The sequence below is a fragment of the Mirounga leonina genome, unplaced genomic scaffold (genome assembly GCF_011800145.1).
Source record: "Mirounga leonina isolate KUSES-001 unplaced genomic scaffold, KU_Mleo_1.0 Mir_488, whole genome shotgun sequence".
Taxonomy (NCBI): Eukaryota; Metazoa; Chordata; class Mammalia; order Carnivora; family Phocidae; genus Mirounga; species Mirounga leonina.
In genome coordinates this window covers 4749771-4761899 of record NW_023270777.1, presented here as the reverse complement: position 1 = coordinate 4761899, position 12129 = coordinate 4749771, and the positions used below count along the sequence as shown (strand labels likewise).

Sequence of the window (12129 nt, the reverse complement as noted above, 5' to 3'; positions counted from 1 at the left end):
GTTTGGAACAATTGGACATGTGAATCTGCTTCTTTAACTGCAGGTTTTACATCTAAATACAGATCAAGTATTTCCAGGGAAAATGTAATGTCAATGGATGGGTTATTAAATATAAAATAGATCCTGGATTTTAAAGACATAGTACAAAAAGAATGTAAAATATTCTTACATTGATTACATGTTGAAATGATATTTTAGATTTGAGTTTAGATATTTTAGAGTGTAGATATTTTAGAATTGAGTTTAATATAAAATATATCATTAAAAGTAATTGTTATCTGTTTCTATTTACTTTGTAAAATGTGACTGCTTTCAATTACTTCAGTGGCTCACATCGTATTTTTGTTGGATGGCGATTTTTTTACATCTACTAGCATCAAAACACTGGAGTCAAGATTCCATTTCATGAGATTTAGGAAACACTTCACTCAAAACATATTCATATATATATATATCAGGAGAGGGGAAATAAGTCAGGCCATTTGTCTATTTTTACAGCCTTTAATACAATATTACGTATTCTACAAATATTTGTTAAAGGAGGTATGTATGGTTTTTGTTTTACGCAATGGCCACTGGACAGGCAAAATTCTCTGTTAAGATTGAGATGAAGGAAAAGGAGAAAAAAATCTAGTCGATATTAAAACAAATAACGTGAAATTTATTTTAAGGGTCAATAAAATACGTATAAAGGATTCTGGGGCTCCAGTATACATTTAGCTTGCATGATGCGTCTGGTTTTTACATCTTTTTTTTTTTTTTTTTAAGATTTTTTTAATTTATTTATTTGACAGAGAGACACACAGCGAGAGAGGGAACACAAGCAGGGGAAGTGGGAGAGGGAGAAGCAGGCTTCCCGCGGAGCAGGGAGCCCGATGTGGGGCTCGATCCCAGGACCCTGGGATCATGACCTGAGCCGAAGGCAGACGCTTAACCGACTGAGCCACCCAGGTGCCCCTGGTTTTTACATCTTTTAATGTAACTACTAAAATCACATAGGAAAAAATGGACTCATTTGCAAATTCCATCCAGGATCTACCTATCCTCCATGTAATGCTTGATTCTGTGCTTAAAAGACAGAAATGTTCCAATTTAAAAAAAAAAGTGATGTTCCAAATAGACTTTCGTCCTATCTGCACCTCTGGTATCACACTATGAATTCTGTGATGATACGCAATTCCTTTTATATATCTATGAGCACGGCCTCCTGAAAGGAGTCTTTATTACTGAGATTGTTGTAGACTCCTGTTCTCAATTGAATTTCAGGAAGCTCGATGTCTCTATTATCCAAGCGTCTGCCTTCCCACCCGTCTTTTTTCTTCCCTCTGGCAGGATCTCCACCAGCCTCTCATTACCGCCGCCAGGACTGAGACACAGATCGAATCACAGCTTCCCTGCTGTCTGACAAGCCCAGCTCTAACTGTGGGCTCATCGTTCAAGGCTCTTCACGACACAGGCCTGTCCGCTTCTTGCGCTACTTCTTGCCATAACCCAGGCATCTTTCGGTGAAATCTTCACAGCGTTACTCCTCACTCCTCAATTCAGCATGCCCTTTAACCTCTGCTGATGCTATTCTGCCCACCTGTCGAAACATTTTCCTCCTCCTTCAAGTCATCCCTCATCCCATTAAACAAATTTAAACGTCCCTCCACACTCCCAGGCCTTTCTTCCTAATTTGGTATCTATGGATGGTAAGGCCGGTGAATGCAGGGAGCACGTGACAGTCACCTCTCCCGTGGGCTGAATCATGGCCCTCGGGGATACCCAGGTCCTGGTCCCCAGAACCCGGGACCGTTACCTTGCACCACAAAACAGACTTTGCAGATACGATAGAGCTAATAAAGGTCTTGAGATGGGGAGATAAGCGTGGAGGTAATCACAGCTGTCCTGATAAGGCAGGCAGAGGGAGGTTTGAAGAGGGCCTTGAGCCAGGAATGGAAGGCAGGAAGCGGGCTCTAGAAACTGGGAAGGGCAAGGAAGCGGATTCTGCCTCGGAGCCCCTGAGGGGGGACAACACCTTGAGCTCAGCCCAGGGAAAATGGTTCAGACTTCTGGCCTCCCGAACTGTAGGAGAGCACGTACGTGCTGTCTGAAGTCACCAATGTGGTGGCGGATTGGCCGAGCATCCGCAGAGCACGAACACGCCTCCGCACCCCCAGAGCCTGGGCACTCGGAAGGCACGCTGACGCTGACGAGTACCGCTTTTTTCTCTCCTGATGTTTTCAGGCCCTGAGTCAAACTTTCTCTACATTTCAGCAGTCCCTTTGCTATCCAGTAAGTGTTGCCACAAATAAGCCTTAGCACATAGGACAACCGAATTAACGTGGCCCATTTGTCTAGAAAGGGAGTCCAGAGTAAACTCATTTACCCGCTGTGGTCTCCAGCTGCGGGAGACAAGCTGCTGCCCAAAGAGGCCAGACCAGTGGGCACACGGCTGCGCTGGCCCTTGGTCTTGCTTTGCTTAGAGTCACAAGGCCACCGCGTGACTTCTCGGGAGGCCCTTCTCATGGCCTCACGCGGGAGAGACTACACAGTCACCTGTGAAATAACTTACTTGTTGTTAACACAACAGGGATACAAGCCTATAAATGTACAAACATGATGGGTATTCGGAGCAAAATGTCCAACGTTCATTCACACGGCAGGATACACAGAGAAAGTTTACCTGAGCTGATTTTATTTTTTTATTACGAATTTTAAGTTACATAGTTAATACACGGATACATCCTCATTGTAAAAAGTAAAAAAAATGTCAGATAAGGCTAAATGAAGTCAGTTTTGAGAACTATACCACCCGCCCTCTGTCTCCTCCCTGGCTGATTCAGGCTGCTTTCATTCATTTTGTTTCCAATCCTCAGCACTGGATAGATTATCCAAAAATGACATTTCAGAGTATCTCATGAGCTAACGCACACTGGGGCCATAAATACATTTTGTTATGCAAATAGAATGCTACACAATGAGCCTGAGGATTGGGGGGGGGGTGGTAAACAAAAACACAACGCTCAACCACCACTCTCTAGAACGGTAAACAAGATCAATCGGACTAAAACTGGAAAGCGTTTTCCTTCTTATAATTCATAATTCTGTCTGGAACTCGGCCTCTCCCTTTCAACATCATTTTGTCAGGGTAGACATAAACGGTGCCAAAAGCCTGGCTGTCCGGAGCCGTTTCAATAACCCCTTCTAGGTTGATGTGGTGCACACCAAAAGGATCCTCGGAGTAGCCACCATCGTGAGTGTGACCAGCGAAGAAACACACCACACACTTGTGAGACCAAATGACTGCCAGGGCATCTCTGTAATTCCAGGCCAGGCACACACTGTCAGAGGCCTCTGGGTAAATGGGAAGATGGCCTGTTAGTTAAAGAGAAGAAGAGTTAGGAGCCAATTAGGAAATGTCTCTTTCATCAAAACAAATGGCGAGAAACTAATACACAGAAAAAAAAAAAAAAAAAGGATATTGCTACTTATTTCAAATAGACTAAGACCAGAGAGAAGCACCAAATAATCCACAGCCACGTCTCTGCCACATACTGAAGGGGGGACAGTCCACATACACGGGGTGAGGCCACTGTCCAGGCAGAACCCCTGAGATCCCCATGGCCTACAGTGCCTGAAGAGGCACCAACCCCAAGAAAAACTGAGGGCATCCCATGCAGAACGGTCCGCGAGGATGGCCAGAAGCCAGGTAGATGCCGTGCTGGAGTCCAGTCTCTTGAACACGAGCGCTGGGTACACAGAAAGAGGGACCCCTAAACTTGAGAACAGCTTAGGGGTGGGTCATGGGTTGGAGGTCATTTATAGAGACACTCAGTGCTTTAAAACGGATTCGTGCCACGTTTAAACGCCGCCATGAGATCCTGGGAGCCGGAGCCATTTTACAGATGAGAAAAGCAAGGTAAAGCAGGGAGTATTTATACTCGGTCCCACAGGACGTACATGGACGTAGAGCCAAAGGATTTCGAATTCCTGACGCCAAGACACACACGAGGTCACGTCATGTCTCACTCTGGAGCGCGGGCACAAAAGCTCCCTCGGCTTTGCTTCTTGCCCTGAAATCACTTTCCTGTTTTGTTACTATTTACTTGTTACTGAAATTTATTCTGAATTTTTCCTATGAATATTTTTACTGTTTGATATCTATCAGTTTGTAATACAAGTTACAAAGGGCGGTGTTAACAGATCCCTAAAGAGTCAAAGGAGTCAGGAGAACTTATAAGTGTGCGCACACACACACACACACACACACACAACCACTCTTGAAGCTGTGATGACAGCTCAGAGTCCAAAGGGGCCGGCAACTCTCCAGATCGAGAGGCCACACTGGACTCCTGACACAGTGACCTGCTCCCCCTCCTTGAAACACTGGGCTGCCAGGACACCACCAGTCCCCCTTGACTTCCTCCAACCTCGATGGCCACGAATTCTCACTCCCCTCCGCGGGCTCCTAATCTCCCCCACTTCCTACTGGGAGTGCCTGAATGCTTGGTCCTTGGGCTCCACTTCCCTATTGACACCTAATGGCCTGGTGACCTTGTAACTTCTCGAATCTAGTACAAAGTGGCTGGTGATCTAGTAAAGTATCGAACGTCTCTGACATTCTCTCCACTCCCACATGTTTATACCCAGCCCAGACTTCCACTCTGAATTTCAGACCCAAACATCCAAACTGCTGACTCAGCATCTCCACGGATGCCTGATGGGCGTCTGAAACTTAACCCTTCCATGGCCGAACTCCAGAACTCCCCACCTGGCACCCCTTCCTGCGGCAGTGTCCCATACATCAGCGAACATGTCAGCAAACAGCATGCTAGCCTTCCAACTGCATGGCCAAAACCCCACAGGTGGAGGCAAAATGACCTCTCAGTCCCTAAAATGCAAAGTCAAAGAGCAAACTAAAATGAAAGAGAATCGCCATTAGCCATTTAAAACTTTGCTAGAGAAAACCTGACGCACTCAGTTGCCAAAGGTTTGTTCATCCGGGTTCTGGGCTTACAGTGAAAGGGAGGAATTTAAGAGGCGGCTAATGTAGACAGGGGCCCTGACGGACAGGGTGGGAAAGGAGATGGGAGGGCCTCGAGTCTCAGCCAGAATCACATGCTACTGACACAACTAGGTCATTTAACCTCCCAGTCTCCCAATCTTTGAACTGAAAGGGCTGACGATAAGACGTGTAGGTCCCTTTCAGCTCCAGTATTCTCTGGAGTGACAGGCACAGCCTGACAGTGGGAAGCCAAACAGCAGAGACACATCGAGAAGTGTTCCGGTTCTAGAGACCACCTACTTAGCGCCAAAGAGGGTCACGACGCGCGATAACCGCCGAGGAATCCTGTACTCTCCGAGCCTGGGATAACACTTGGAATTCCCATGACAGCACACACACTCCTACTCCATCTACACGTCTGCCCCACATCGGGGAAAGATTCGCAAGTATTTATGGAAATATACTTTTAGATCATCAACTATCAGAATAGCTTGTCATTTTCAAGGGGTTTTCACGTTCGTAATTCCATTTGGTGCAATCCAGAGAAAAACCGCAGTTTGTAGGTTCAACATTTACGCAGACTCACACAGCTCACAGAAGCAAATGCACACAGACCAGCCTCCCGTCCTTGGGACCCCAGGCACGGTCCTCTCCGTCGTTCTGCCACATCAGTTCTAAAGCGAGGATCTAAACTCAGTGCCCAAACCAAGTACGCCAGCCACACTGCAAATCCAAATTCAGTCCCCCGTGTGCACACACCTGCAGCTGAGTGTATGTTAAGCACCCCGATTCGTACGACCTGTGATGACAGCGTGTCTGGAAAAGACATTCTAGGTGGAAATAACAGCAATCTTACTTCCTTGCGAACACATGGCAGAGAGTCTAGAACCGCAGTACTCACTGCCAGGTGAGTCTCTGACGCGTGTCCTATTACGAGCTTCGCTTCCAACTAGACAGCAGAGGCCCCCGGCCGGCAGCCACCACACCGACGGGCAGGTGTCCTGAGGCTGAGGTCGGGTATGGAGCCTGGCCTGAACTGCTCACTCAGATATCACAGTTGACCCGTGAACAAAGGTTTAGACTGCGCGGGTCCACTTATCCACACATTTTTACAGTAAATACAGAAAATACAGTGAATGTATTTTCTCTTCCTTGTGATTTTCTTAACGTTTTCTTTTCTCTAGCTTACTTATTGTAAGAAGGCAGCGTATAATACACACAACGTACAAAATATGCATCAACCAACTGTTATCGGTAAGGCTTCTAGCCAACAGTAGGCCATTTGTAGTTAAGTGTCTAGAGTCAAAAGTTGTACGTGGATTTTCGACTGTGGCGGGGGGGGCAGCACCCCTAACCCCCCCACTGTTCAAGGGTCAACTGTACTATGCAAAATGATCCCATGTGCTGGAATTCCACTCGGAAACCCAAAAGGCCAACGTACAGGCACTAACACATGGCAAGATGTTTTTTCTATTTTACGGTTCTTTCCTGACCCAGCTGTAAATGTCAGTCTTATACTCAGGTTCTCAATAAAGAAAGGTAAGCATTCATTTGACAGCAAGAGGATACCACGACATAAATATTATTAGTACACTTTCGAACCCCACTTTCCCATTCTCTAAAATGCTGGCGTAATCAAGTAATTTAAATACTTACTCACAATCACCACTTTTTCCTGGTTTGTGTCAGAGAACGTAAGAACTTCATTCAACCAGTTCAGCTGCTCTTGGCTGAATCCTCCGTTAAACTGGACAAACTGGGGCTCAGAAAGTCCTGAAATGAATGCAGTATGTCAGACCCATCCACTGTCAGCTTCTTCCTCCTTTGGGCATGCACACTTGGCTAATGTGGGGACCCCTGTACTTTTCTGTAGGAATGTGCGGCAGCAGTTGACTTAAAATAAGAAACCACAAGAATTTACAGCAACCCAGACAGATAAATGGCCTGCACCCACTCAACTGCTTACCTCGCTAGCTCCGCGTTACACCGAAAACAAAACACAGCCTTCTGACCGTGTCCACGGGCCACACAAAGTCACCTTGTGCCCCACTGGCCTTTTCCTGAGTCCTTTAATGATGCTAACATGTCACTCCGCTCACGCTTTTCCATCTGCCCCCCTCTCTGTCCTGAATACTCCGCCCACCCCACACTTCCCAAGGATGATGACTCCTTCCAATCATTTAGGTTTCTGCTTACATGTTTTTCTCCCGGGAGAGACCACCTCTGACCAGCTAAGCTAAAACACTACCCTGAGTCCTTTTCTTTAACCTTACACATAATTTTCTTGGTAGCATTTATTGCTGCGGACGTAATTCTATTTGTTTCATTTATGGTCTGTCCTGCCCGCCTACTTCTCTTGCTTCCTCCACTCCATCCGTCAAAAGATAAACAAAGGTGACCCTGTCAGCATTGCTTCCGGCTCTGAAGAGCCAGCCCTCGAGAGAGGGCCCGGCCCAGAACAGGCATTCGGATACCCGTTAAATAAATGAATCTTGAACCAACAGCAGCCAATCCACGCGCCGGGAGAAATCCTGACCCTGAACAACAGTGACAGTATACTTTTACCTTAATCATCCATCTTCCTGCTGAATAAAAGGTAGCTGAAGAATGGAAAGACAATGTATTAGACTCTCAGCTCAAAGGAATAATTCACCTTGCGGACTATTCAACTCCGAATTTGGATTGTGCTCCTTCAGTATCTTCAGACATTGCTGGTATTTTGGAGAGGACTGATCCACGCCTAAGACACTCAAGTCGTAAGCATCCAGTAAAATGAACCGGAATTGAGGGAATGGGACAAAGTGATAAGCATAGTAATCCTCCGAAGGCACAGTCTCGGGATGGTGCACAATCTGGTCTTCTAGAAACTTTGTGTTAAGCTTAGAATTTGTTAGGTAGTTTCTGCTGAAGTTATAGAACTCGTGGTTCCCCCACGTGTGATGAACGGGGACTTTAAGCATCTGGAAAGTGTTCATAACAAGTTCGAGCGACTTTTCGGACACTTTGTACTGTGCGTTATACCCGTCAATGATATCCCCGAGCTGAAGAACACAGCGGGGCGGGCTGCCCTCCGTATTCCAGTGTTCAATAGCCCTCCGTAAGTGAAGCAGACTGTGTCTGTAGTATCTTCGTCTGTTTCCTTGGAAGTTATAGCCATCTTCTAAATCAGCGTACTGGATATCTGCTATCACTCCAAAGGAGAAGAGAACTTCCGAATTCTCACTCAGGGCTCCAGGGTCAGGCTTATCGTCCATAACCTTCAAACGGGTTTCTAAACAAAATAAAGAACATAACTACACTATAAACACCTTACTTTTCTAAATGGGCTGCAGAGGATGGTAAAGTATTAACAGTTAATCCGCCAGGTAGCGTGGTAGAGAGAAAAGCACATGGGCCTTAAAGTCCAATTGTCCTACAGCCAAAGTACCGAGTCTCTGAAACAGTTCAGTTTTCTCATCTGTAAAATAACCTCTATTCTCCAGAAGAGTAATTTACAAAAGGGTATTATCCTATTAATGAACAGGTATTCTAAATCCAGAAAAGTCAAATTCACATCTGGTAGAATTTGTAATTTTTAAGAAATACACACTAGTTTGTTACACACTTACATATACATACACACAGACACACACACACACAGACACACACAGTACTTTCTTCCACAAACACCAAAATAATTCTATCGAAACTTCAGGATTCTTTTTACAAAAAATTACATATTACACTCATTCATTGTACTTTATACATTAGATTCCCACTACAGATTATTTCATGTCAGGCTGGATCTTTTGTCTTCTTTGGTGGGTAGGTCACTTGAAAGAACTTGGCTCATATTTTATATCTGGGATAACGGGGGAGGAAATGAAGAAAAAGGGGAATCATTTTAAACAAACAAAAACTAACTATAATATTGATGTGACTATCTTCATTTCTGACAAATGGTTCCTGATTCTTCAGTTGTTGGATTCCAATCTGAACCAGCTTTTCTTAACATGAATCTTAACTACCCTGTCCCCAAAACCAAAACGGAAAACATGTCCTCTTTTCTTCTCACACGTGATCTGCGCCCTGCCACACTAGCCAAGAATAAGGGATTTAGACCTGAAAAGCTATTGTTTTACTAGATTGTTTACAATCTAAATTTATAATCATTTCTAATGCCTCAAAAGAGCCAAGAACACTAAAGATTAAAAATAAAAACCAGGGGGGGCGCCTGGGTGGCTCAGTCGTTAAGCGTCTGCCTTCCGCTCAGGTCATGATCTCAGGGTCCTGGGATCGAGCCCCACATCGGGCTCCCTGCTCCACGGGAAGCCTGCTTCTCCCTCTCCCGCTCCCCCTGCTTGTGTTCCTGCTCTTGCTATCTCTCTCTCTCTCTGTCAAATAAATAAATAAAATCTTTAAAAAAATAAAAACCAGGGGCGCCTGGGTGGCTCAGTCAGTTAAGCATCTGCCTTTGGCTCAGGTCATGATCCCAGGGTCCTGGGACTGAGGCTTCCGGCTCATCGGGAAGTCTGCTTCTCCCTCTCCCCCTCCCCCCTGCTTGTGCTCTCTCTCTTGTTCTCGCTCTCTCTCGCTCTTTCTCTCAAATAAATAAAATCTTTAAAAATAAAATAAAAACCAAAGGCCATGATCCTAGAAGATCAACTATTCTTATTATAAAGTCTACAGTACTACACCGTGCTGTGGGATCGAAGCATATTAAAGCCTCGCTGTTTCTAAAAAAACTTCATGTGTAATTTCTAAAATTACTTCTCGACTCCTGGCCTCCAACAGCCCACTACAGCTACCGAGTTCTCTTCAATCACCCACAGATACGTGACATCCTAGCTGACGGAGCACTGCTGTCCGAGGCGGGGGTGACAAACTCCACAGCCGGCAAGAGGGCCGGGCGGCAACCTGACTTCCTTGAGAATTAGAGGCCTCTTTTCATTCTGAAACTGTTGTCACGAGGGACACACATTCTATGTGATCCACCCAATTGTGAGCTTAATCGGGTTGTGTATAACTAGCCCTAACAAAGGTATCAAGCAGCATTAGAAAAAGGCTGGAAATCCTGAAAAATGGCTTGGTGTTCTGACACTTTTTTTTTCATTTGCTTGTTTCGTCCTGCAGTCCCCATCTGAAAACCCAGTAGATATCAAGCCAGCTGGTATGTCTCAGGGTGGGTGAGATCATCTGATTTGAAGGGTGAAGAACTCAGATACAATAAATATAGAATTCATCTAAGTTACACGAAAATCTGTAGTCTCACTAGGTTTCAAATGTTTGTGATTCAAAGTACAGATTAATAGGAGATTTCAACCAGAAGTTAACTGGGTACATGTATCACTGGAACATTATTACCAAAGCTTAAGAGAAAACAGTTTCTGGGGAGGCTTTTATCCTTTGCCAAATGAACTTGTTTGTTTTCGTCTTTAAACTCAGAGGCTTTAAGGTGATAATCTGTACTACCGATCTCTTGAGGGGGAGCTTTTAGTCCCAGTTAATCTGATCTTCTAGGAGAAGCTATTATTTGTGCCTGCCTAGCCAGTACTCATCTCCTGTTCATCTGGTAACAGCACGCCCTGGTCTCCCTAGGCATCTATACAATCCTCGCTCTCGGTGCCTGTTGCTGTGACCTTCACCCCCTGGCTGTGCAAGTGTCGGAAAGGGCACACATGTGACCCTGGCCTAGCTCTCTCTCAAATAAATAAAACCGTAAATACATAAACAAACAAACAAACTCACTCTCCTCTGAGTCAAGCCAAACTGAACTGGCTCTAAGATTCCTGTCGTGTTATACAAAAAGTCCCGTCAGATACACCTTCCACTGGAATACAGTTCAGTTTAGAGAAACTTAAGGGTAAACTAAGATTTGCCAACCTTTTAAAGAAAATTAAGCAATGTGCAGAGAAGCAATAAGGGCCACACACTGCAAAACAGTAATGTGTTTTGGGGTAGAAAAGAGATCTGCCATGTCGAAGACATAGGGCTTTTAAAAATAAGGCTAAGGGCAGGGAATATACAGTTTTATGAAATAAAGAAATTATTTTTTAAAACAGAAGTGTAAACTGATACTGTCATCTGTTAAGAGAAAGATACGAAGCAAGGAGGAGGGACAAGGCCACATGCAAGGAAAGACCGTGAGGATCAGAAGTGAGTTGGGCGGGTCCCAAGAACTCAAGTGGGCAGGGAACAGATTCTCCTGACTAGTTCAACATCTTTTATTGTATGGTTCTGGGAGGTGCCAGGGAGCTCAGAAAGACTGGTCCTGGTGGCCAGAGAGATAAAAAAAAAAAAAACTCAAGACACCTCCCATGGGGAAACGCACAATTAATAAACATGCCAATGCCATGAACTTTTCAAAATACCCTCCATCCTCCACCAGACACACATGGGTACGAGGTTCACTCTCGCTGCTTTTATGCGGGTTTCAAGATGTCTATAGTACGAGGTTTTTAAAAAGTATTTTTAGAGAAGATACAGTCTGAACGAATTAGAAGACCTAAAACCTAAGACCTCTGAAAAGAAAGGAAAATCCCAAGTTTTACGTGAACTTTGTTCTGAAAGTCTGGAGCGCACCATTATATGTGAAGTTACCCAAGTTGCAGTTAAGAGGCAGTGGGACGGCTGCTGAAAGCTTTGAGACTGAAAACCTGGAAGGGAATTTTAGTCCCAGTTTTTCCTACAGGGAAACAATTCATCGGCACTTGTGAGATTCAACTAGCATATACTGTACAATAATCTACTTTTGTAAATCGTAAAGCACTACCTATGTGTTATTTTTTAATTATCTGAAAACATACCTGCCTAGTGAACCTCCAGATAACTGAAACTCCCGCAACATTTTATAGAACAGAATAGTATAGAAAACTTCACCAGAGTTTCAAAAATTCTATTAATGAACTCCTACAAAAATTCACAAAATTTCCAAAAATTCCAACAGAAAGTCATGGTGTAGGATGAGCAGCCAGCGGTTTGTGAATACCTCCTTAGGCATCAATGATGTTTAACAATAGGAAGAAACACCCAGGGATGCCTATTTGCTGGAAACTTGCTACAAGACGATACTAAGAAAACTTCCGTAATAAGATGGCAGAAGGCCGAAGCTCCTTGTAGAAGCCTCTCAAGCATCTACGATGAATTAGCAAATGAAGATAGTC

The 12129-nt window shown here is 44.6% G+C and overlaps 1 protein-coding gene across 6 annotated transcripts in view; it reads right to left on the bottom strand.

The window, feature by feature from the left end:
* The window catches only part of ADPRM (ADP-ribose/CDP-alcohol diphosphatase, manganese dependent), a 283736-nt gene that overhangs the window by 269085 nt on the left and 2522 nt on the right, over positions 1–12129 (bottom strand). For 3 of the 6 annotated variants that reach the window (XR_004676370.1, XM_034989613.1, XM_034989614.1), the window contains exons 2-3: positions 7641–8280; positions 6644–6760 (exon numbers count right to left, since the gene is read on the bottom strand). Coding sequence is in view for 5 of the 6 variants with exons in the window: in XM_034989613.1 (XP_034845504.1) it covers positions 6644–6760; positions 7641–8280 (757 nt within the window). In the remaining variant the exon portion in view is untranslated. Of the gene's footprint in view, positions 1–2655; positions 3358–6643; positions 6761–7640; positions 8281–12129 lie in introns of those variants that run through there. The other 3 variants (XM_034989615.1, XM_034989612.1, XM_034989611.1) reach the window with 2 other exon arrangements.